Genomic DNA, 27,774 nt, shown 5'->3' with positions numbered 1-27,774 from the left:
TGCTGCAAAAGGTTTAATGCAAGTACAGTGCAATGTCACAGTAGCCTAAATAAAGGTGGTAGAGTTTATTCACAACTGGTGTGCACTCAGTGGCCATACCATGCACCTTCCTAAATTGAAGTCGTGAGAAGGGCGTGTCGTAACTTCGTAGGGCGCGCAATGGCACACGAAGGCTGTGATTGGTTATGCGCGCCACGAGCCTGGTGTCTGCCGTGCAACACTGCACAAACCTAAACAACAGCGTAAAGGCACGAGCATCCACCGAGCATACTGGCACACGTAGACCCTGAGATATCATCAAATTAACAGAGCATTCGTCTGTCCTCGTAAATGTGTCACGGGCGCAATAGACAGTCGTTGAATATCCGGTAACAGGTACATCAGGAATATTGTGCTGTGTTGCTGTCAGTATTGAATGTTGTCTTCTGACAACAATAATAGGCAATAGGCTACAGATAACATATGGGCTATTGAACTGGGGTATATTTCTGAGTTTAGACAGTATTGTGGTTGCATTGTGGAATTGTAAAATACTGTCGATATAAACACTTAAATATGGGTTCTAGATTAAGTAGACAGAGTAGTCTGGACAATGAGAATTTTACGAAAAGGCGTTGCAAGCCTCTTAACAGCACAGGAGAAGGCGACAGAGGTAGAATTCAAGGCGGCGACTTTCTGTTTACGATGATGCTGAAATCAGATAAACTGCCGGGGATGCTGAGGCGGTCAAATCATAGTCCCTACGTGAGGCGAGTGGCATGGATCCGAGAGATACAAAAGCTGCTCCGTGATCGCAGGATAGATCAGGCAACCGACGTGCTTAAACTATTGAGGAAGGTAAGGACAAACTATCTACATTGGAATTATTGCGTATGAATCGATCAAAATTGCGCACAGTAGGCCTACATCGCGCAAATGTGCATCGATCTGCTTTTATGGCAAATGCCTGTCATCACTGCGCTGCTTGTCGCCATGTGTATTGTCTGTCCCACTCCAACAATTTTGATTAGAATTTTTCGAACAGATATATGAACCTTGCATCATATGCAGCATGGGTAATTTAGACTGTCGTGGATAAGTCCCAAAATGTCCGTTTATGCAGGAGCTCCTCAACATTATTGAACCTACATTTGAAGTAGACTACCCACCCATACAGTGGCCACAGGTGCTTCTACTATTGACCTGTTTTTGAAGGAGGTGTTTTTAAACTATTAGGCCCACTACTCTCACTGTCATCCCTGGCATCTGGTCATTTCCATGTGCTGCTGCTATTTCAAATAAATCTTGAACAACATCACAATTACTATTCACAATATGATAGACATAACATATTGCACAGATTTGTCTGAGTGCATGCACTTTTCAGAGTTTCTAATAATACCAGAAACAGGATGCTGGACCAGCTTGTGGGATAGAGTGATTCTGCTATTTATTCTCATAAATAGGGAATTATATGTGCAACAGCAGTGGTGTTAAACATGGGACTACTACTAAGTGTCGTTCTGTAGAATTAAAGCTGATTTCTTTCATTAATAAAGTGTTCCTATTTCATTACATTATCTTATGCCATTCCACCCATAATGATGTAATGATAATATAATGTGTTTAGTATTGACATTTGTTGGAAAACCTGCATTTGATTTGGTCAATTTAATTGTGACCTATGTCATGTCGACTGTGTTTTGTCCATAAATGGTTTAAAATAAGGTTCATTTGCCACTACAATTTCTTGCGTTGGGTTGAAACGAAGCACAAATGGCAATTCGGGAGAGACGAAGGTTGAAAGTCATGCGTCCTCCGATACACAACCAACCAAGCCGCTGCTTCTTTAACACAGCGCACATCCAACCCGGAAGCCAGCCGCACCAATGCGCCGGAGGAAACACCGTGCACCTGGCCACCTTGGCTAGCGTACACTGCGCCCAGCCCACCACAGGAGTCGCTGGTGCGCGATGAGACAAGGACACCCCTACCGACCAAGCCCTCCCTAACCCGGGCGACGCTAGGCCAATTGTGCGTCGCCCCACGGACCTCCCGGTCGCGGCCGGTTACGACAGAGCCTGGGCGCGAACCCAGGACTCTGATGGCACAGCTGGCGCTGCAGTACAGCGCCCTTAACCACTGCGCCACCCGGGAGGCCGGAGTCTGGTACTTTCTAACGTGTGGATAGGCCACTCGGAGTTGACAGATTCCCGACTGCACTCTGGTCGAGTGACGACAGACACAGAAGCCCAGTCTAGGAGTTTTAATGACGAAACAGGTTATACATGAAAGAGAAAATTACTACAATGTAAATCCAATAAACAACATGACAGTAATATCAGCTATCCCTATACACAATTTACAATAAGAGAAAAATAACCCAATAATTCCTCTCAGGAGAATTAACATTACAGTTACAACAACTGGTAGGGTAATCACATAATTGTACAAAATGGTAAAAGAACTGGTGAAGAAAGTTACCCATCCAAATCAAATCAAATTATATTGGTCGCATTCACATATTTAGCAGGTGTAGCGAAATGCTTGTGTTCCTAGCTCCAAAAGTGTGGTAATATCTAACAATACACAACAATACACACAAATCTAAAAGTAAAATAATGGAATTAAGAAATATAGAAATATTAAGACGAGCAATGTCGGAGTCCGAGAATATACAGTGCATTCGGAAAGTATTCAGACCACTTGATTTTTTCCACATTTTGTTACGTTACAGCCTTATTCTAAAATATATTAAATATTTTTTTTCCCCTCATCAATCTACAAGAAATACTCCCTAATGACAAAAAACAGATTTTTAGACATTTTAGAAAATTTATAAAAAATAATAAACTGAAATATCACAGTTACATAAGTATTCAGACCCTTTACTCAGTACTTTGTTGATGCACCTTTGGCAGTGATTACAGCCTCGAGTCCTCTTGGGTATAACGTTACAAGCTGGCACACCTGTATTTGGGGAGTTTCTCCCATTATTTTCTGCAGATCTTCTCAAGCTCTGTCAGGTTGGATGAGGAGCGTCGCTGCACAGTTATTTTCAGTTCTCTCCAGAGATGTTTGATCAGGTTGAAGTCCTGGCTCTGGCTGGGCCACTGAAGGACATTCAGAGACTTGTCCCGAAGAACATTCTGCGTTGTCTCGGCTGTGTGCTTAGGGTCATTGTCCTGTTGGAAGGTGAACCTTCACCCCAGTCTAAAGTGCTGAGCGCTCTGGAGCAGGACTCTGTACTTTGCTCCGTTCATCTTTCCCTTGATCTTGACTACTCTTCCAGTCCCTGCCGCTGAAAAACATCCCCACAGCATGATGCTGCCACCACCACGCTTCACCATAGGGATGGTGCCAGGTTTCCTACAGATGTGACGCTTGGCATTCAGGCCAAAGAGTTCAATCTTGGTTTTATCAGACCAGATAATCTTGTTTCTCATGGTCTGAGAGTCTTTATGTGCCTTTTGGCAAACTCCAAGTGGGATGTCATGTGCCTTTTGCTGAGGAGTGGCTTCCGTCTGGCCACTCTACCATAAAGGTCTGAGTAGTGGCGTGCTGCAGAGATGGTTGTCCTTCTGGAAGGTTCTCCCATCTCCACAGAGGAACTCTGGAGCTCTGCCAGAGTGACCATCGGGTTCTTGGTCACCTCCCTGACCAAGACCCTTCTCCCCCAATTGCTCAGTTTGGCCGGGCGGCCAGCTCTAGGAAGAGCCTTGGTGGTTCCAAACTTCTTCCATTTAAGAATGGTGGAGGCTTCTGTGTTCCTGGGGACCTTCAATGCTGCAGAAATGTTTTGGTACCCTTCCCCAGATCTTTGCCTCGACACAATCCTGTCTCGGAACTCTACGGACAATTTCTTTGACCTTATGGTTTGGTTTTTGCTCAGACATGCACTGTCAACTGTGGGACCATATATAGACGGGTGTGTGTGTCTTTCCAAATCCTCAGGATATGCGGTTTCCAGTTTGCACAAGGTCTCGTGCACAGTAATTCCTTGAGAGCCGTCGTGGTATTGGCTTGAGGTGGAATATGCACGACTGTGACGATGACTGAAGATAATAATGCAGTTGGCATTTGATTGTGAGGTATTCTAGGTCAGGTGCACAATAGGATTTGAGTTCCTGTATGTTACCACAATAGCATCATGAGTAATTAATCATGAAACATACAGTACACCTCCACCTTTCTTCTTTCTGGAGAGTTCTTTATTCCTATCTGCGCAATGTACTGAGAACCCAGCTGGCTGTATGGACGGGGACAATATATCTGGAGAGAGCCATGATTCCGTGGAGCAGAGTATGTTACAGTCCCTGATGTCTCTCTGGAACGAGATCCCCGCCCTGAGCTTGTCTGCGTTTTTGTCCAGGGACTGAGCATTAGTGAGTAATATACTCAGAAGCGGTGGATGGTGTGCACGCCTCCTGAGTCTGACTAAAAGTCCACTCCGAATACCTCTTCTCCACCTGCAGTGTCTTGAAGCAGCCTCTAGGAGCCTCAATCGCCTTGAGTGGTACGAACAAAGGATCTAATTCAGGAAAGTCGTATTACTGCCACTCTGATATCCACAAGGTATTTCCGTCTGTATGTAATAACACAATAATATGCTAATAATGTGAGAAATAACACAAAAAAATACAAAATACTGCAAAGTTGCTTAGGTACTAGAAACAGAGTGGCCATCTATCGACGCCAGCCTGTTCTCTACATACTAATTACTTGTATTTACATATAACAATAGCGAAAGGAATATTCTAAAAGTGAAATAAATATTTGTTCTGACTTACATTTGGTAGAAAATGCACAAATATCCCTGCAAAGGAAAAACAGTCTGGTATTCACTAAAACCAACTGAAAGTTCAATAAAATGTCCATGTAGATCTAATTAAATTTAGCGAGATTCTAAATTCAAATCTAACAGGCTTTTATACAACCACCCCAGAATTAGTGTAACTAATTTGAATTGAGTAAAAGCCTCCATCTTCCTTTCTACAAAGGTAGGTCTGCATTGTCTAACACGGCAGGAAGCTCCACCAATCGGGCAACAGGACGCAGGTAGGTTCGTTACTTGACCTTGACCTCCACAGTCCGGATCCTTCCATCTGCACCTGGAATCGTCTTCACTCTCCGTATGATGGGCAACGAGGCATCACTATCATGGCCACTTGTCCAACCTTCAAGTCTGGTGTGTCCTTCCACCACTTCTGCTTCTGCTGAAGACTTGGGAAATAGTTCCACATGAAGTGGGTCCAAAGTAGTCAGCCAGGACCTTACTATGCTTCCAACGGCGTTGTCCAAGAAGGTCTTTGTCTGCATATACAGCATGTGGGAGTGAAGCATCATGTCGCCCCATCAAGAGCAGATAGGGCGTGACTGGATCGGGGTCTGCAACATCTGCTGAAACATAGCCAAGGGGCTTGGAGCCTAGAATGCCTTCCACCTCCGTAAGGATCGTTAGGAGGACCTCTTCATGTTTAATTACACAAAGAGCATTCTGCGCCGACCTTATCTCCCTCTCCCATGCGGGGGTTGAACCAAAAACTGATCATCAAATCAGATTTTATTGGTCACATACACGTGATTAGCAGATGTTATTGCGGGTGTAGCGAAATGCTTGTGCTTCTAGCTCCGACAGTGCAGTAATATCTAACAAATTACACAACATATTCCCAATACACACAAATCTAAGTAGGAATGAATTAAGACTATATACATATGGTTGATCGATGTCAGAGCGGAACAGACTAAGATACAGTAGAATAGTATAGGAAACAGTATATACATATGAGACGAGTAATGAGGCACTGAGGTTGAAGGTAGGCCTTGAAATACATCCACAGGTACACCTCCAATTGACTCAAATGATGTCAATTAAACTATCAGAAGCTTCTAAAGCCATGACATATTTTACTGGAATTACCAAGCTGTTTAAAGGCACAGTCAACTTAGTTTATGTAAACTTCTAACCCACTGTAATTGTGATTCAGTGAATTTCAGCTAAATAATCTGTCTGTAAACAATTGTTGGAAAAATTACTTGTGTAATGCACAAAGTCGATGTCCTAACCGACTTGCCAAAACTATAGTTTGTTAACAAGAAATTTGTGGAGTGGTTGAGAAAACAATTTTAATGGATCCAACCTAAGTGTATGTAAACTTCCGACTTCAACTGTACATGTGGTCTGTGTACAGAGGAAAACAGGATAAAAGCTTTGCAGCGGGAAGTAAAGGTGCTGAGGGTGCTGTACCACCCCCTGAAAAATTTTAATTAAACAAAAATTTAAATTAAAAAATATTCAGTACCAGTCAAAAGTTTGGACACACCTACTCATTCAAGGGTTTTTCTTTATTTTTACTATTTTTTACATTGTAGAATAATAGTGAAGACATCAAAACTATGAATAACACATATGGAATCATGTAGTAACCAAAAAAGTATTAATCAAATCAAACTATATTTTATATTTAAGATTCTTCAAACCAATAATCTCAAATTTGGACTCATCAGACCAAAGGAGAGATTTCCACTGGTGTAATGTCCATTGCTCTTGTTTCTTGGCCCAAGCAAGTCTCTTCTTATTATTGTTGTCCTTTAGTAGTGGTTTCTTTGCAGCATTTCAACCATGAAGGCCTGATTCGCACAGTCACCTCTGAACAATTGATGTTGAGATGTGACTGTTACTTGAACCCTGTGAAGCATTTATTTGGGCTGCAATTTCTGAGGCTGGTGAACTTATCTTCTGCAGCAGAGGTACAGTAACTCTGGGTCTTTCTTTCCTGTGGCGGTCCTCATGAGAGCCACTTTCATCATAGCGCTTGATGGTTTTGTGACTGCACTTGAAGAAACGTTCAACGTTTTTTAAATGTTCCTCATTGACCTTCTTTCTTGTCTTAAAGTAATGATGGACTGTAGTTTCTCTTTGCTTATTTGAGATGTTCTTGCCCCAATATGGTCTTGGTCTTTGAAAGATAGGGCTATGTTCTGTATACCCCCCTACCTTGTCACAACACAACTCAACTGCATTAAGAAGGAAAGAAATTCCACAAATGAACTTTTAAGAAGGCACACCGTTTAATTGAAATGCATTCCAGGTGACTACCTCATGAATCTGGTTGAGATAATGACAAGAGTGTGCAGAGCTGTCATAAAGGGTGGCAACTTTGAAGAATCTCAGAAGCACTGGGGCTTTACTCGTCCTGTATTAGCGGATCGATTTATCCTACTGAATTTACTGTTAGTTCTATTTTTATACACAAATAACAGTCCCACAAATAACAGTATTACTGCAAAAAAAGGCAAATAAATGAACTTTTTGTCTTGAATACAAAGTGTTGTGTGGGGCAAATCCAATACAACACATTACTGAGTACCACTCTCCATATTTTCAAGCATAGTGGTGGATGCATCATGTTATGGGTATTCTTATCATCGGTAAGGACTAGCAAGTGTTTTAGGATACAAAGAAACGGAGTAAAGCTATAAGCACAGGAAAAATCCTAGAGAAAAACCTGGTTCAGTCTGCTTTCCACCAGACACTGGGAGATGAATTCTCCTTTCAGCAGGATAATAACCTAAAACACAAGGCCAATTAGAACGGCCAGGTGCATGGTGTTTCCTCTGCCACATTGGTGTGGCTGGCTTCTGGGTTGGATGCGTGCTGTGTTAAGAAGCTGTGCGGCTTGGTTGGGTTGTGTGACTTTTGACCTTCGTCTCTCCCGAGCCCGTACGGGAGTTGTAGCGATGAGACAAGATAGTAACGAATAATTGGATACTATGAAAAGGGGGGTGAAATTTTAAATAAAAAAAAACATTAAGCACATTAATCCACTTTACAATGGATGTAGAGCCTAACTGGCAGCGCAGAGTTTCAAGTTTGGGGAAGTTCATTTTCACCATAAAAAAATGCACCTTTATAATAAAAGCATTACATGTGTAATCGCATTTGTGGTCACTTTTGTTAATGGTGTTTTCCTGCTAATGGAACATATGCGCTGCCGTGTTTTAAAGTGAAGAAATAGCCTAATAGTTTAGCAACATTTTAAGCTAAACGTTCTCATCTGTTGGGTCAGGCTCATTGCTTAAAACTGTTTTCTTTTCATGCTAGTGGTTGTATTAATTTGTGATCTATCGCATCCCTCAATTATCCAAGAATATGTTTGGAATATTTATTTCTTGCACCGAATGTAATAGGTCAACTTTTGTACTATGGAGGTTAGTAGATTGATATAGGCTAGTGCATTTGCTGTTGCCTACTCATCTTGTTGGCTGACGAAATGTAAATGTTGACAGTATCTTCAATATGCGCCTCGGAATTGGATAAGGACGCGCACAATTGCGTCCCAGATATGTCTTTCTTCACTTGTAGCCTGTGAGAAATACCCGATCACATGACAGAGAGACATGTGAGTGAGAGTTGCTTCAGAACTGAGCCGGGAAAAGGGAATTATAATTATTACATTCAGCCCAAAGGCACAATGGCCACTGGCTGCAAAAGGCACACAAAGGGGATGCAGCCGGGAAATTAGAGGCATTACCAAGTGCTTGTCAAACTGTGAATGAGAGACTGATGAAGTGTGTACGGCCTATGCAAAAAACAAAGCAGAGCTCATGTCTTTACTGCAACTTTTTTCAAATCATCATTAGAGTTGCATTATGTAGCCTTAGAATGTATTAAATATCAAAACATAACGCCCAACATTTTTATCACAACTAAAGTTACATAAATAACTAAATTAAGCATACGTACCTGTTACTTTGTTAACCGCTCAACACAGAATAGCATGTGTGCACTCTCTCAAATTGTGAAAAGAGAAAATATCATTTTTTATTTTATTGAGCTATGTTCAATTGTATTCTTCATACTATAAAATAATATAGAATACTGTCATGTAGTTTTAAGCAAATCTTGTCTGCTAAATGAACTAGTGTAGCACACAGCCATATGGCATAGGCAGATCAGGGCCTAACATAAGGACAAAACAACTAAGCTTTTCTGTTCTTCTAAAATAGACTACATTTTCTTCATGTCATGCTTCTTTAGACCTGTCTAAAATAAATAATTAATTTATTGTGATGGTGTAGGCTATATTACATGGATTTATTAGACTTTTTAAATGTGGATGTTCCAAAGGTCTGGAAACCAGGAGATGCTAAATGTGTTTATGTTAATTAATGGTCAATTACCGTGACTGGCGCAGACAGAGATGGCCGCCTCGCTTCGTGTTCTTAGGACGACAGAAACAAGCATCTCTCTGGTAAGAAGAAGGGCGGGGGTGTATGCCTTATGATTAACGAGTCGTGGTGGGATCGTAACAACGTACAGGAACTCAAGTCCTTTTGTTTACCTGACCTAGAATTCCTTACAATCAATCTACCAAGAGAATTCTCTTCGATTATAATCACAGTCGTGTACAACCCCCAAGCAGACACCTCGATGGCCCTGAAAGAACTTCATTGGACTCTTTTTAAACTGGAAACCACATATCCTGAGGCTGCATTTATTGTAGCTGGGATTTTAACCAGGCTAATCAGAAAACAAGGCTCCCTAAATTTTATCAGCATATCGAATGCGCGACACGGGCTGGAAAAATTCTGGATCATTGTTACTCTAACTTCCGCGACGCATACAAAGCCCTCCCTCGCCCTCCTTTTGGCAAATCTGACCATGACTCCATTTTGTTGCTCCCAGCCTATAAACAGAAACTAAAACAGGAAATGCCCGTGCTCAGGTCTGTTCAACGCTGGTCCAACCAATCTGATCCCACGCTTCAAGATTGCTTCGATCACGTGGACTGGGATATGTTCCGGAAAGCATCGAACAACAACATTGATGTATACGCTGATTCGGTGAGCGAGTTTATTAGCAAGTGCATCGGTGATGTTGTACCCATGGTGACAATTAAAACCTTCCCCAACCAGAAACCCTGGATTGATGGCAGCATTCGCGCAAAACTGAAACCGCAAACCACTTTTAATCAGGGCAAGGCGACCGGAACATGACTGAATACAGTCAGTGTAGCTATTCCCTCCGCAAGGCAATCAAACAAGCTAAGCGTCAGTATAGAGACAAAGTAGAGTCGCAATTCAACGGCTCAGACACGAGAGGTATGTGGCAGGGTCTACAGTCAATCACAAACTACAAAAAGAAAACCAGCACCGTCGCGGACCCGGATGTCTGGCTCCCGGACAAACTAAACCACTTCTTTGCTCACTTTGAGGACAATACAGTGCCACTGACACGGCCCGCTACCAAAACCTGAGGGATCTCCTTCACCGCAGCCAACGTGAGTAAAACATTTAAACGTGTTAACCCTCGCAGGGCTGTGCCGGCCCAGGTGGCATCCCTAGCCGCGTCCTCAGAGCATGCTCAGACCAGCTTGTCTGGTGTGTTTACGGACATATTCAATCAATCCCTATCCCAGTCTGCTGTTCCCACATGCTTCAAGATGGCCACCATTGTTCCTGTTCCCAAGAAAGCTAAAGTAACTGAGCTAAATGACTATCGCCCCATAGCACTCACTTCCGTCATCATGAAATGCTTTGAGAGACTAGTCAAGGATCAAATCACCTCCACCCTGCCTGACACCCTAGACCCACTCCAATTTGCTTATCGCCCCAATAGGTCCACAAACAACGCACTCGTAATCACACTGCACACTGCCCTAACCCATTTGGACAAGAGGAATACCTATGTAAGAATGCTGTTCATCGACTACAGCTCAGCATTTAACACCATAATACCCTCCAAACTTGTCATCAAGCTCGAGAACCTGGGTCTCGACCCCGCCCTGTGCAACTGGGTCCTGGACTTTCTGACGGGTGGTGAGGGTTGGAAACAACATCTCCACCCCGCTGATCCTCAACACTGGGGCCCCACAAGCGTGCATTCTCAGCCCTCTCCTGTACTCCCTGTTCACCCATGACTGCGTGGCCATGCATGCCCCCAACTCAATCATCAAGTTTGCAGATGACACTACAGTAGTAGGCTTGATTACCAACAACGACGAGACGGCCTTCACGGAGGAGGTGAGAGCCCTTGGAGTGTGGTCTCAGGAAAATAACCTCACACTCATCGTCCACAAAACAAAGGAGATGATCGTGGACTTCAGGAAACAGCAGAGGGAGCACCCCCCTATCCACATCGACGGGACAGTAGTGGAGAAGGTGGAAAGTTTTAAGTTCATTGGCGTACACATCAAGGACAAACTGAAATGGTCCACCCACACAGACATCGTGGTGAAGAAGGCGCAACTCTTCAACCTCAGGAGGCTGATGAAATGTGGCTTGTCACCAAAAACACTCACAAACTTTTACAGGTGCACAATCATCCTGTCGGGCTGTATCACCGCCAGGGCAACTGCTCCACCCACAACCGTAAGGCTCTCCAGAGGGAAGTGAGGTCTGCACAACGCATCACCGGGGGCAAACTACCTGCCCTCCAGGACACCTACACCACCCGATGTCACAGGAAGGCCAAAAAGATCATCAAGGACAACAACCACCCAAGCCACTGGCTGTTCTCCCCGCTATCATCCAAGAAGGCGATGTCAGTACAGGTGCATCACAGCTGGGACCAAGAGACTGAAAAACAGCTTCTATCTCAAGGCCATTAGACTGTTAAACAGCCATCACAAACATTGAGTGGCTGCTGCCAACATACTGACTCAAATCTCTAGCCACTTTAATAATTAAAAATTATATGTAATAAATGAATCACCAGTCACTTTAAACAATGCCACTTTATATAATGTTTACGTACCCTACATTACTCATCTCATATGTATATATTGTGCTCTATACCATCTACTGCATCTTGCCTATGCTGTTCGGCCATTGCTCATATATATATTTGTATGTACATATTCTTATTCATTCCTTTACACTTGTGTGTAAAAGGTAGTTTTTGTAAAATTGTTAGATTACTTGTTAGATATTACTGCATGGTCGGAACTAGAAGCACAAGCATTTCGCTACACTCGCATTAACATCATCTGCATGTGTATGTGACCAATAAAATTGTATTTGAATTTTATTTGCTTGACAATCTCAGGCTGAAATATTTCATGAGCGCCACAGTCCTAGGTGTGCGAATACTTGTAAGTGTAAATTAAATATTTCTGTATTTCAGTTTCAATCAATGTGCAAAAATGTCAATACTGAACAAAAATATAAACAAAACATGTAAAGTGTTTCCCCATGTTTCATGAGCTGAAAAAAAAGATAAATATTCCACATGCACAGAAAGTTATTTTCTCAAAAATTTGGGGCTTAAATTGGTTTACATCCCTGTTAGTGAGCATTTCTCAATTGCCGAAATAATCCATCCACCGGTGTGGCATATCAAGAAGCTAACTACATTATTTACCACCACAGTCAGATGCTGGCGCTAAGACCACACTCAGTCATCTGTATTAGGAAATAAGCAAACAGGAAACCACTTACCCAGAGGCGGCGCTCCTAGTGTCCAGAGACTTTAATGCAGGGAAACTTAAATCAGTTCTACCAAATTACTATCAACATGTTAAATGTGCAACCAGAGGGCAAAAAAATCTAGATCACCTGTACTCCACACACAGAGACGTGTACAAAGCTCTCCCTCGCCCTCCATTTGGTAAATCCGACCACAACTCTATCCTCTTGATTCCTGTTTACAAGCTAAAATTAAAGCAGGAAGCACCAGTGACTATCACAGACTGGAACATGTTCCGGGATTCTTCCGATGGCATTGAGGAGTACACCCCATCACTCACTGGCATTATCAATAAGTGCATTGAGGACGTCGTCCCAACCGTGACTGTACGTACATACCCCAACCAGAAGCCATGGATTACAGGCAACAATCTCACTGAGCTAAAGGGTAGAGATGTGGTGCAGGACTCTAACCCGGAAGCTTACAAGAAATCCTGCTATGCCCTGCGACGAACCATCAAACAGGCAAAGCGTCAATACAGGGCTAAGATTGAATCATACTACACCGTCTCCGACGCTCATCTTATGTGGCAGGGCTTGCAAGCTATTACAGACTACAAAGGGAAGCACAGCCGTGAGTTGCCCAGTGACACAAGCCTACCAGACGAGCTAAATCACTTCTATGCTTGCTTCGAGGCAAGTAACACTGAGGCATGCATGAGAGCATCAGCTGTTCCGGATGACTGTGTGATCACGCTCTCCGTAGCCGACGTGAGTAAGACCTTTGAACAGGTTAACATACACAAGGCTGCAAGGCCAGACGGATTACCAAGACTTGTGCTCCGGGCATGTGCTGACCAACTGGCAGGTGTATTCACTGACATTTTCAACATGTCCCTAATTGAGTCTGTAATACCAACATGTTTCAAGCATACCACCATAGTCCCTTTGCAAAAGAACACAAAGGGGTGCGTGCTCAGGGGTGCGTGCTCAGTCCCCTCCTGTACTCCCTGTTCACCCACGACTGCATGGCCAGGCACGACTCCAACACCATCATTAAGTTTGCAGACGACACAACAGTGTAGGCCTGATCAACGACAAAGATGAGACAGCCTATAGGGAGGAGGTCAGAGACCTGGCCGGGTGGTGCCAGAATAACAACCTATTCCTCAACGTGACTAAGGAGATGATTGTGAACTATAAGAAAAGGAGTACCAAGCACACCCCCATTCACATCGACGGGGCTCTAGTGGAGCAGGTCGAGAGCTTCAAATTCCTTGGTGTCCACATCAACAACCAACTAGAATGGTCCAAACACAATGGCTACCTGGACTATTTGCATTGTGTGCCCCCTCCAACCCCTCTTTATACGCTACTAATGCACTCTAATTATCATATATGCATAGTCACTTTAACTATACATTCATGTACATACTACATCAACTGGGCCAACCAACCAGTGCTCCCGCACATTGGCTAACCGGGCTATCTACATTGTGTCCCCACCCACCACCTGCCAACCTCTCTTTTATGCTACTGCTACTCTCTTTTCATCATGTATGCATAGTCACTTTAACCATATTTACATGTACATACTACCTCAATCAGCCTGACTAACCGGTGTCTGTATGTAGCCTCGCTACTTTTATAGCCTCGCTACTGTATATAGCCTCTTTTTACTGTTGTTTTATTTCTTTACTTACCTATTGTTCACCTAATACCTTTTTTTGCACTAATGGTTAGAGCCTGTAAGTAAGCATTTCACTGTAAAGTCTACACCTGTTGTATTCGGCGCACGTGACAAATAAACTTTGATTTGATTTAAAGTTAGTTCCAGTACCACCAAGCTGCTGCAAAATGTAGTTAAATTACTAGTTGAACTACAAGTAGTTCACTGATTGATACACATCATGCTTAGTCATGGTTAGTATCACGCTAAGACACAGGAATGCAAGATGTCTTGAAAATTCCCAAGTATCATCCATTCTGTCAAGTTTGGATTTGGCTCTATGTATTCACTATCTATGCATCATGTTTCTAGGGACGGATCAGATTTCAAAGCATGTTATCAGCTGAAAAATGAGTCATTTCTATAAGAATACCAGCAGTATGATAACATGACTATTAATGCGCTATAACAGTACATCTGATAGTCCTGTTTGTTAGCTCAATCGTAAGCTCCTCTCTCTTTCAGAGGTTGTCCAATCTGTAGTTAATTACGCTGAAGACTTGACAGAGGAGATTGTAGAATCTCTTTAATCAAGGCAAGGAGATAACCCAGAGTGCCAAAGCTGCATGACAGCCACATCACAGGGGACCCTCTTTTAAATTAGCTCTGTTTTAATTGAATAAGACTCACGTTATCAGCATTCAGGCTATTGCAAATCGGCACGTGCCTCAATTATATTTTGGTTTGCAACTCAATTAAAAGAGGTGATCCGTCACCCACTGTATAGTTAGTAGACATGCTATGGTTAGGTTAGAGTTACTGTAACAACTGAAGAATGAAAATGTACCTGTATAGGCAACTGAGTTCATAATGTTGCGTCTGCAATAAGGTAGCAAAGTCTATTCTTCACAATATCTCATTAAAAAGGACTCCTCGTTGCTTCAGGTGTGGTGCGGTTACATCCGTATTGATCCTGTTTCAATGCCTGCCTCTGAGATGATCAGATGTGGGCCACAAACAAAGGAAAGAAAGGAAGTATTTTTAGACCTTCGCTCTTGAAAAAAAGAGAAGGAACTTCCCACCCATGTGTTGTCTTGTTTGTGTTAACTGGTGCCCTTGTTAAAAGGGAAATCAGTAATGGGTGGCTGCTAGCCTCCCACCCAAACTGTCCATTGCAATCAATACTTTTTGTTGTGTGTCTCTCTGTGTGTGTGTGTGTGTGTGTGTGTGTGTGTTCCCATCCTCCATGTCTTTCATTTCTCAGCTCTCTCTATGTGCGCATCCAATCTCTACCCCTCACATACACAGCCTAATTAGGCCTTTGTAGAGGACTCAGGAACAGCTATTCTATGCAGCCTGTGAAAATCTTTCATTTTCAGTTCCCTATTTTCTCTTCTTACCTACTTCTTCATTTGCGGCTTAAAAGGTGTACGCAAATAATTTATTTCAGTTGGCTCTGATCTGTAGTTTGTTACAGACATCATTCTCACCTTAAAAACATTCTCTCAACCCGTCATGTACTGTAGCAACTCTTTTGTGTCTGTCTGCCCTCACAAATGTGTCTGCGCCATTCATAGATTAGTTGTTTTTAGTCTAATGTTTAGAACATATTGTGCAATGGCAGACCTAAACAAAATGCTGCATTAAACATCAAAAGAGGAACCAAATGCTCATCCATCATATCATGTTTATTGAACTCTCATATCCTGCAGGATTCATCAGAAGGACACCATAGTACTAAAGTTAAGAGATGCAGACTGTGCAATGCTGTGGCATGCTAAAGCTCTCTGAAACTTTAAATCACAGAGGTGTAGGTGAATATCCTAAAAGTAATGCTTCTGCCTGGTGCAAGGCACATTAAGCACATTACAGTATTCAGGAATAGCTCTTTTCAGATGAAAGCCTTCACCCCTTAAATTAATAGAGATTTTTTTTAAATACAGTTTTCTGTCTGTGTCTCATCTACAGTAGCATTACATTATTATTGCTGGAACTTCTCAACATCCTCTTTATACCGTATATATCCAGCTAGTCCTGCACTTCAAACAGATTTGTCGATTTCATCATCATTTCATAATATATCATCAGTCAGATGTGTCTGTGATAATGCTGCTCTTTGTACACAATTCATTGTTTTCATAAAATACAAAGAGTAAAAAATGTGGCCTTAATGGCACTTTGAGTAATACTGCCTCTTCTTGTCTGATTTGGCAGGATCTGGGCTTGGAAGGAACATCCCTAAATGACATCTTATATAAGAACGCTGCTTTTCTCAACCTGGTGGATCCCATCTCCCATGAGCTGCTGCTAAGCCTGGCTCGCGAGATGCAGTGTCCCAAGAAGGTAAGATCTCCAAAACCCTTATCTCAAGGTGTATGTCTGCTTAGCTTGGAATCAAACTTCCAGAAATCAAGATGTCGACAGAACAAGTATCATCATGAATAGAATGATATGCTGTTCCAATACAATCACTAATGAGGAAAGACTTCCACATTTGCCATGCAAATGGTTTGGCTTTATAATGATTGGTGCTATATAGGGTTGCAAAGCTGCCGGTAATTTACCAAATTTAACTAATTACCAGAAAATATATGGCAATCTATGGAAACTTGTAATTTATCCTTGGATAACTCATATATAGTATTCATTTTTATATCTGCCTCCATATTGTCCATGAGTTTCTAGTAGATAGACCATATGGTTCAAGAGAAAATATATTATAATAATATATGCCATTTAGCAGACGCTTTTATCCAAAAGCGACTTACACTCATGCGTTTATACAAAAATAGTAAATTAGTGACAAAAGCATCTAATCAACAATGGCATAATGTTTTGTTGTTGACTTTTTCAAAACTGCCACCAGTTTGATGCCAAATCATTGATAAACAAGTACATATTGACATTGCAAAATAAAAGTGTGGAGAAAAAATATATGAAGGATTCATGCTGAAACCCTCATATTAAACACCAATGGTATTCACTAAGTTGGTGGTTTATATTTAGGATAATGTTTTAGAGCTTTGTCATTATATAATTGTTTTATTTAAATAATTGTATTTGTGATAAGACCACATAGAGGGTTCAGAGATAATTACAGACACCTGTGATAATCTGAAGTACCCACTAATGTAATTTTATAAAATTCCAAATAAATTTTGAAAGTTACCGAAATTCTGGTAGTTTACTGGTATACTTTGGAAGTTTCCAGTAATATACCCTCCCTTTGCAACCCTAATGCTATAATAATGTCAGTGTATTATTTCCAGGAAAGAAGACGAATAGGCGGCCAGTACATTGCAATAAACTTTAGTGAACTATTAACAATTCCTATATGTATTCTTTTGTAAATATTTTCTGTTAATAGTTCACAAAAGTTTATTACAACGTACTGGCCGCCTACTCATCTTCTTTTTTGGAGTATCTGCCATTTAGAGGCCTGCCTTCCCACTGCCTTCTTCTCACCAGTGTCACGCCCTGACCTTAGTTATCTCTGTTTTCGCTATTATTTTGGTTAGGTCGGGGTGTGACGAGGGTGGGTATGCTTGTTTTGTCTTGTCTAGGGTGTTTGTATATCTAGGGGTTTTGTAAGTCTAGGTAATTGTATGTCTATGGTGGCCTGAATTGGTTCCCATTCAGAGGCAGCTGTTTATCGTTGTCTCTGATTGGGGATCCTATTTAGGTTGCCATTTTCCCTTTTGGTTTTGTGGGTTCTTGTCTATGTGTAGTTGCCTGTCAGCACTCGTTTATATAGTGGCACTTTTGTTTAGTGTTCTTTCTTTAATAAAAGAAGTATGTACACTTACCACGCTGCGCCTTGGTCTCCTCCATACAACGAACGTGACAACCAGTGTATTATTACCATACTATCACGTTTAGGTAAGACCCAGATGCAGACGTAACAAGAGTTTATTACAACCACAGGGGCAGGCAAACGACAGGTCAAGACAGGCAGGGGTCAATAATCCAGAAAGGGTGTAAAGGGTCCAGAACAGCATGCAGTCTCAGGGTCAGGGCAGGCAGAACAGTCAAAACCGGGAAGGACTAGAAAACAGGAGCAATAAACAGGCAAGAGCATGGAAACAAACGCTGGAAGGTTTTACGAACAAAACGAACTGGCAACAGACAAACAGAGAAAACAGGTATAAATACACAGGGGATAATGGGGAAGATGGGCAATACCTGGAGGGGGGTAGATACAAAAACAAGTGAAACCGATCAGGGTGTGACACATACAGAGGAGCTGGATGTTGTTTGCATAGAAAGATTGATAAAACAATTACATGATCATTTTTCAATTTTGCGACAGTTACACATTGAGTTGAAATGGGATGTGGATGCCAAAAGTTACAGACTTTACATAAAGTTGATTAATGTGTCTGTAAAAAAAAAAAAACTCAATAAACAGACAACTAATAGAAATAACAAGAAAAAGTGTTCACTAGATTTTGTATTTTATCTGGCCTCTTTATTTCCTCACCATGACTCCTGTTTTCCACACTGTTGCACACCAGCTCTGATTAAATTGACAATGTACCTCAAAAGTTGAGCTGTTATATAATGTGCTGTATTTTTCTTATACGTGGTCTCAAAAAGTAACAACCATATTTAGAACTAAGCAAAAAAGAGGGCATCTGGTATTATTTTGTTGTTACACTTCACTTTTTATCTTTGAGCTTTTCTTCCCCCAGAAAGATGCTGACACCATCAAGTCATCAGATAAGATCTGCAGACAGCTGATCTATCACCTGACACCTCATTCTAAGTGGCTCAGACAGAGCATGTCCAGGCGGAAGTCCCAGGCCTGGTAAGCTCCTCCATCTAGCCATCAGTCTTTCACACATAAAACTCTCTAAACTGCCCAAATGCTAACACCGCCATCTAAAATGGTGCCAATGCCACAGCCAGACTTATGACAAGCACACTAAGTGGGTTTTGAGTGGGTTTGTCTGACATTCAATAGGGCTGGGACACAGCAGCCTCTGGGCTGGCCAGGCAGGTCAGGACCACAGAGGCAACCAGAAGTGTCAATCATTCCTCTGTGTGGTGCTGCTGTCACCACAGCAATGGTTTGTGCAATGGCATCAGTCCTCTTTGACTCAGAACAGGCCACTCTCCATACAGACAGTAGCCTGCCTACAAATGTGGCCAGTTTGGTTGGGATGAAATAGAGGGGTTGTATAGAAATAAGATACATTGGCTCCTTAGATGAAAACACATTATTTGTACCAGCCAGTTTTGTAATCATTGATGTGCAAATCATGAAAATGGAAATCGCTTGCAAATGAATTGACAGGTTATTCTGTTTCTGAGTCTTTAGTAATTATGTTAATGAAAAATAAGCAGGATATGATTATGCATGTTCCCATATTGAACTTGTAGATGAAGTGGTTATCTGACACAGTCTGAGGCAGGCAGCAGGACAAGCATTAGTCATCACCTCCCATCGCTTTTAGGTTCAGCTCTAAGGAAACTACACTCATTCGTATTCAACACTTAATGGCACTTTGTAAAGGGTTCCTGTATTCAGAGTTAATTGAGTTGGAGCAAAACATAAAATAAAGGATTTCTGGTTCTGGGCAAATATTCTTGAACTCAGATATTATCAGTGGAGCTCATTTAACCGTCACAAATCTAATGCTATGCAATGCGCACGATTATACCACACTGCTAAACTAATGCATAATAACCACAGACTATGCAGTTTCACTACAATACATTTGCTGCTATAGATATTTCATGGCATATTCTATTTTTTATTTATTTATTCTCACCCGGCTAATTTGCAAATTCCTCTTCATAGGTTTAGACATACTCTTTATTTGTATACTACTGTATATGAGATTAATGAGAATACAGTATCTCAGGACCATCATCATTTGTATTTTCTTATTGAACCTTTATTTAACTAGGCAAGTCAGTTAAGAACAAATTCTTATTTACAATGACGGCCTACCCCGGCCAAACTCGGACGACACTGGGCCAATTGTGCACCGCCCTATGGGACTCCAAATCACGCCCGGTTGTGATACAGCCTGGAATCGAACCAGGGTGTCAGTAGTGACACCTCTAGCACTGAGATGCAGTGCCTTAGACTGCTGCGCCGCTCGGCAGCTCAATCCACAGGGAACCTGTACACACAGGAGTCAGCTAAGGATGATGACAGTTGGTAACCTGGCATGGCCACTTCCTCTCTGTCTGTCTGTCACAAGTTGAAATGTCACACCTGCAGCCAGCCAGCAGGAGTGCAGCAGACACCTGGGGTGAGGAGGGGGAAATAAGGGGCGGTAACCTGGCTATTCAGTCTGACTCGACTTGACATTCTGCTCCTGTCCCTCTGCTCTGGGATTTACTGTGGTTGTGAAGGGAAAGATGAATGACGTTTATTGTTTAAAGAGCAATGCTTTAAGCATGAAGGACTTTGCAAAAACAAAATGATATGCGCTGTGCAGTAGCTCAGGGGATATATGGGGAGAAAATGGACTCCTTGAAGAAATGATTCTCAACTATAGTGCTTAGCAGTATTACTTTTTCATGGCCATCTGCCTCTGTAGGGGCTCTTCATTTTGACAGTCAATATATTTAGCAGTTTACCCTGCCTAGGTAATTAAAAACAATATTTTTGTGTTCATTCTGCATAATTTATGACTGAATCTTGGTATCCACTTATATTTGTTCCAATTACATTTATAAACGCTCAAGTAGCCTAGTTTCAATGATTTCAGATTCCTGGAAATGTCAGACCCAGATTGGGACACAATGAGCCTTCTAATTTACAGTGACCCTCAGACCCTTGTAAGAAATTCCTCTGGATTTAATGACCACAACATAAATTCCTCTGGATTTAATGACCACAATATAAATTCATTGAAAGGGCCGTAAAGGAGTGCAGGGCTCAATTAAGATCCTGTTTCTACACTCTTAGAAAAAAAGGTGCTCTCTAGAACCTAAAAGCGTTCTTCGGCTTCCCCATAGGAGAACCCTTTGAAGAACCCTTTTTGGTTCCAGTTAGAACCCTACCTGGAACTAAAAAGGGTTCTTCTTTTTTCTAAGAGTGTCGAGAGAGAGGGTGACATTGAGAGAGCAAGAGAGAGAGAGTAGACACAACCAAATCATGAGAAAACAAAAATATAATTACTTGACACATTGGAAAGAATTAACAAAAAAACAGCGCAAACTAGAAGGCTATTTGGCCCTAAACAGAGAGTAGACAGTGGCAGAACACCTGACCCCTGTGACTGACCCAAACTTAAGGAAGGTTTTGACTATGTACAGACTCAGTGAGCATAGCCTTACTATTGAGAGAGGTCGCCATAGGCAGACCTGGCTTTCAGGAGAAGACAGGCTATGTGCTCACTGCCCAACAAAATGAGATGGAAACGGAGCTGCACTTCCTAACCTCCGGCCCAATATATGACCATATTAGAGACACATATTTCCCTCAGGGTACACAGACCCACAGAATTAAAAAACAAAACCAGTTTTGATAAAGTCCCATATCTGTTGGGTGAAATACCCCAGTGTGCCATCACAGCAACAAGATTTGTGACCTGTTGCCACAAGAAAAGGGCAACCAGTGAAAAACAAACACCATTGTAAATACAACCCAAATGTATGTTTATTTATTTTCCCTTTTGTATTTGAACTATTTGCAGATCGTTACAACACTGCATATAGACATACGACATTTGAAATGTCTTTATTATTTTGGAACTTTTGTGAGTGTAATGTTTACTGTTCATGCTTAAAAAAGAGAGAGAGAGATATATATAGGCTCTTTATTCAGGGAGCTGAGATGTTTCTTTCCTTGCTTCCAGAGCACAGTAATTATGTGTCTGAGGAGCAGGGAATGGGCAGGCATAACCCCATTCACACATTCAGCCATTCTACTTTTTTATGTGCTCCTGAGAAGATGAGATTTTGGCCAAATTAAAAGCAGTGAGAGGATTAATATACAGATCTAGGATCTTAATTTGAGCCAATAATCCTGCAGCAACAGCAAATGTGAATTATTATGTGGATTATAATTAATGGACATTTTTTGTAGGGGCTAATGTCAAGTCTGACATTTTAAAGTGGAAATTACTAACTTTAGAAGCCTTTTTAAACCTTGAATACACTACAAGTTTGCATTTCCTGCCGTGCAGGAAAATTCTCAGCAACAAAAGAGTGATCAAATTAAGATCCTACATCTGTAAAGGGAACAAAATGAATGAGGGGTGGAGGGGAGGGGGAGAGCAGGCTCCAGAGACAGGACTTATTAAACTCACATTAGAGAGTCATATTTTCACCATTGTGTCACAGCACTGCTGTAACACTTACATGTGAGGTGAGCCTTTGGAAATGACATTTCTACGGCTGATTTCTATTCCTGTCAGGTCCAGAAGCATTACTCAGAGGACAGAAAGGATGAATGTCTGGGGGACGCTGTAATTCAAATCCATACTACATCAGAGACTCAGGGCTCTTCTGTCAGCTCTAGTGGAACATATTATTACCAAACAGGCTGGAGAATGGGGATTGGTTAAGCACTGAAGTCCTCAAACAGTATGGCATATTTGCCATGTGGAAAAGTTGTTATAGGGTGGTATGCAGATGATATACAAATGTAATGTGTATTTATGAAGCAGAACAGTGCAGTTGATCAGTGGTTGTTGCCCTTGTCTCACTTTGTCATTGCTCAGAATGAGTCACTGATATGATATGCCAACTCCTGGAAGTCAGCGTTAAAGCAACATCAAAGTGCAATACCTTTAATATAAATCCAGCCATGGACTCCAACATCACACAAATGTCATCTTTCAAAAGGCAGGAGGATTTGCCTCTGATACTCTCATGCTGTGAGGCTATACACTGAGACAGATATCCAGCCATGATAATACATTTTGTCAAAGCCTCATATCAAATGGAACCCACAACTGCCATTTACAGAAAAGTAGTTAAATCCACTGAAGCAACACAACTTATGCAATCAAATACATTTTCTATGCCAGCAACTTTAGTTGATTCAAATGTATGCCATTTTTGTCTGTCTAGACATGTTTTGTTTCATCTCGTTTCAATCATTGAAACAGGATTGCAATTTCATGGTTTGACTTTTGAACTAAGCCAATAAATTTTTTTATTTAACCTTTATTTTGAGTCATGTTGAGGCCAAGTTCTCTTTTATAAATGAGCTCTGTAATGTTTTGAGTCATATAATCAGATGATAAATGTTTTTGGCTATTGGTAATAAGGAACGCAATGCTTTTCACTCTCTGAATGAGGAAGTTGGGTGTTTCGTATGTTTTGGCCCTTCACAGTGTACACTGCTAAATCCTCATGCTGGAGACTCTATATCAGCCTTCCACTCCAAGCGTGCCCAACCCCCTTCCTTTATACAACACAGGAAACACAATATGGCACGAAGGCCATGTTCCCAGGTCACACATATAGATGATACAATTGAGACCAACATTTCCGCACTCAGCCCCTCTATATCCCTCATTCCTGTTCCTTAAGTTCTGAGATATCTTAACTGAGCTAGTGTACTTTCATATCCAAGAATGTCTCAACATGTTTTCAATATATTGTTGTTATCCCTTTACAGTCTCAAGACAACCCTGCAGAGAAAGGTATCTACTGACAGAGTCGACTTGTCTGGTATCCCTCTCTCCAGTCGAGACGTACGCCACGTGGCCTTCTACCTCCAGAACAGTGGGGATGCAGTGGTGGCTGTAGACATCAGTTTCACAGAGCTCCTGGACGAGAACCTCCGTATCCTGCTACCCCACCTGGGGTCTCTGCCCAAACTCAACACCCTGGCCCTCAATGGCAACCGGCTGACCCTGGCCATAGTCAAAGACCTGACTGAGATCCTAAAGGACCCCAAGAAGTTCTCCAGCTTGGTTTGGATCGACTTGAGCAACAACTTGGACATTTTCACCATGCCCCAGCCTCTGTTAGTGGCCCTACGACGCCGCTGCAGCCTGAAGAGCAGCCTGCCCACCATCTACGAGTACACAGAGGGTCAGCCCTACTGCTACCACATGGAAACCTCCATCGAGGAGCCCAGCCACTACGAGGAGGAGGCAGAGGAAGAAGAGGAAGATGAAGATGAGCTGGAGCCTTGGGGTATTGGGGGTGGAAAGGTTTCGAAGGACTTCACCCTACACTACTGTGAGAGGTGATGCGGTGACCTCCCCCTGGCTCGGCCCTGCTGTATTTGAAAGGCCTTCCCACAGCTCCCAGTTCCTACCTTTCCCCTGTTGCCCCTCACACCATGAGCCCAGTCACCCATTGTGGCACGAGGGATGTTCAGCGCCACACATTCAGAGACCCTTGTCCCAACACAGCCACCAAATAATCTCTCACCATCTATGAGTTAACCCACACAAGACCACCGCAGTAACTGACGATTATGTTAGTGACTTACTGTGTTGGCGGATGGTGCTCCTGGGAACGAGGTGTGGTTTCATTGGAGGGGGGCTGAACGAATTTAGGAAAAGGTGCTCTCTCTCTCGCTCTCTTAAAGTTGCAGCTGTTGAGCAAATCCCAAGGACTTCAGATCAGACGGCTTGACGGAGGAGCGGCATAACGCTGGTGGTCTAATGAGCTGCTGTTGGTTTGGAAGCAGCAGGTCCCAACCGGGTTCTCTACCAGGACTGTCACCGAGACTATCCCTGGCAGGCAGGGCCTAGCTCCACATTGTGTGTTCTCTGTTAATCTCTCAACAAAGGCTGTGAAACAAGTTCAACAGACTATACAGCCGACGACCAGTCACGTGACGCCAGCAAAACTGCTAAGTCAAGACTTTTTGCTTTTTCCCCCCCTTTCGAAATGTCCACTTGTGAATACCTACGTAGATGTAAATGATGACACAAAACATGTCTCTGTTCTATTTCCACAGGCTATTTTAGTGCACCGCAGATGAACAAAGGCATCTTATAAGACAACAGGTAGGACACAACGATAGACAGATGTTTTTCACTGATTGTTTGCAGTGTCCAAAACCCCGATATTCACGGCTCCATTTAGCAATTTCATTACCATAGCCACTACATTTCAGGATACATGTGGGATCAATGACAGTACAGCCAACCCCCAAGAGTGAACCCATTCATCTCTTTGTAGTAAGGGTACCCAACATGTAAACACATACTGACCACCCTTTATACCAATATGTCATTATTAACATTTATATGTGCTTGTTTGTTTGTTTTAAGGGAGGAACATGACTGTTACATTTCCATTGTAGGCTATATTGCCAGGGCTGATAATCAGCATGGTGGGTATGGTGTAGTGCTGAATAGAGGTGGTCTTTAAAATAACACATGCTAGTCAAGTTGGGTTTACCAACTGCAGCTGCGCTCTGTGCTGCATTGCACTTAAAGAATTGTAAGAAATGTATTGACTTCAGGTCCATTTCAAACTCATTGATGCGTTAAACTGTTTATTCCAAGTCATCTAATCATTTCTCGCAATAATATTTGAGAAGCTTAACCACACTGAAACCATAGTATACATAAGGGTCATTCAGCAAACTGATATTAAGGAAGTCAATGTATTGAATAACAATAATTGAATAACAAAGTAATATAGTTGTATCATCTGTGAGGGTGTTTAATGTGTGTTTGCTGTTGTGTATTGTCTGATTACTGTCGTAACGGTTTGTATTATTGCTTTGATGTTGTGTCCTTTGTCGAACCATGCAATTACTGTAATTATTCTAATTGTGAAAAGGAGCACACTAACCTACTCTGCTGGAACAATTAGAGGACCCACAAGATGAAGGTATTAATAAAGTAATGACTTACCAGTACTGTCATGTTCACTGAAATGTAGCACAGGAAAGTGCTTTGTGTGTAAGGTATGTATGTGTGTGTTTAAAAAAATACAAGATCAAAGGTGTTGTCCTGGGAGAGAACTATGACAGGAAAATATTTTTCTCACGTGGTATATATGTTAGCGTTGTGTGTCATTGTTATACTATTTGTCAACTGGGTCGTTGTATGTATATCTCCTGCCATATCTTGAATGAAATTTCACTGCCAATAAAAACGGTGAATCTAAGCTGTTTGAAGGATGAAGTTTACCAGAAAGGATCAGCATCGGGGTCACAAGAGCCTTAATCATTTCTATGTTCAAGTTATTATTGAGTGTGGGAGCGGGTATAAGCAAGAGAGGATGTGAGAATTCATTTATTACCTATGAGGAGCTAATTGTTTGTCTCTATGGGTTGTTTTGACCTGCTCGTTTCAAGTTACAATTTGTATTTTTCTCCTCAATTTCGATCTTGTCTCATCGCTGCAACGGGCTCGGGAGGGGAAGGTCAAGTCATGCGTCCTCCGAAAAATGACCGCCCAAACCGCACTTTTCAACAAAAATGTGTCGGAGTAAACACTGTTCAACTGAGGGTCAGCCTGCAGGCCCCCGGCCCACCACAAGAACACGATGAGCCAAGTAAAGCTCCCCCTGGCCAAACCCTCCCCTAACCCGGAAGACACTGGGCCAATTGTGCGCCGCCCTATGGGACTCCCGATCATGGCCAGTTGTGATACAGCCTGGAATCGAACCAGGATCTGTATTGACACCTCTAGAACTGAGATGCAGTATCTTAGACCACTGAGCCACTCGGGAGGCCTCAAGTTTAAAGTTTTATTAGTTGTATGTGTCGTCCGTCCAACGAAAGGCTTACTTGCAGGTTCCTTCTCGACAATGCAACAGCTATAAGAAATAAGGAAAGATAAGAATACCAACATAAAGTAAATGGTTCAGTAGAATATATTAAATATTTGAGCATAAATATAATACAGGAAGGCACAATTTATAGTCCAGTATTTACATGTTTATTCAGGGAAGGGGGATTGAGGGGCAAGTGTTTAAATTGTGCAGTATTCATTATAAAGGTCTTGTAGCAGCAGCAGTTGTGTTGTTTGTGTAGTGTGTGTGTGTGTGTGTGTGTGCACGCGTGCGTGCATGCGTGTTTGTTAAGGTGCAGAGAATCAGAGCAGGTGGTCAGTCCAGTTTAACTGTTCAGCAGTCTGATGGCTTGTAGATAGAAACTGCTTCTGAGCCTTTTGGTATCAGACCTCATGCTCTGATACCATCTGCCCGATGGTAAGCGAGTGCACAGCTCATGGCTGGGTGTGTGGGGTCCTTGATGATTCTGCGGGCCTTACTCAGGCTCCATTTCGAATACATGTCCTGGATGGGTGGGAGCACGGCCTCAGTGATGTGCTGGGCCATCTTCACCACCTTCACCACGTGAATGGAGCAATTCCCGTACCAGGCCGTGATGCAACCAGTCAGGACGCTCTCGATGGTGCAACAATATTATTTGGAGTGGACCCGGGGTGGCATGACGAATTTCTTCAGCCGCCTTAGGAAGTAGAGACGTTGTTGCCTCCTCTTGACAAGAGTGGTGGTGTTGTTGGTCCACGTTAAGTCCTCTGTGATATGAACTCAGAGGAACTTCAAACTGTTTGCTCTCTACTGCAGTCCTGTTGATGTGGATCGGGCCATGTTCCCTCTTCTGCTTCCTGAGGTCAACAATTAACTTCTTAGTTTTGCTGACGTGGGAGAGGCTGTTGACCTGGCACCACAATGCCAGATCACTTACCTTCTCCCTATAGGCTGACTCGTTGTTGTTATAAGGCCTAGAACCGTGGTGTCGTCAGCAAACTTGATAATGGACTTGGAGTTGTGCAAAGCCATGCGTCGTGGGTGAACAGGGA

At 42.3% G+C, this 27,774-nt stretch overlaps 1 protein-coding gene across 1 annotated transcript; it reads left to right on the top strand.

Moving 5' to 3' along the window:
• The first annotated feature begins 241 nt into the window (after nucleotides 1-241).
• Nucleotides 242-26,111, top strand: LOC139389418 (leucine-rich repeat-containing protein 75B-like). Its single transcript, XM_071136162.1, has 4 exons — nucleotides 242-837; nucleotides 16,274-16,402; nucleotides 18,751-18,866; nucleotides 23,649-26,111. The coding sequence occupies exons 1-4, from the start codon at nucleotides 556-558 to the stop codon at nucleotides 24,226-24,228; spliced, it is 1,107 nt and encodes a 368-aa protein (XP_070992263.1). The 5' UTR covers nucleotides 242-555; the 3' UTR covers nucleotides 24,229-26,111.
• The last annotated feature ends 1,663 nt before the right edge of the window (nucleotides 26,112-27,774 follow it).

This window comes from Oncorhynchus clarkii, chromosome 30 (assembly GCF_045791955.1).
Source record: "Oncorhynchus clarkii lewisi isolate Uvic-CL-2024 chromosome 30, UVic_Ocla_1.0, whole genome shotgun sequence".
Lineage (NCBI taxonomy): Eukaryota > Metazoa > Chordata > Actinopteri > Salmoniformes > Salmonidae > Oncorhynchus > Oncorhynchus clarkii.
This window is presented reverse-complemented; position numbering and strand designations above follow the sequence as displayed.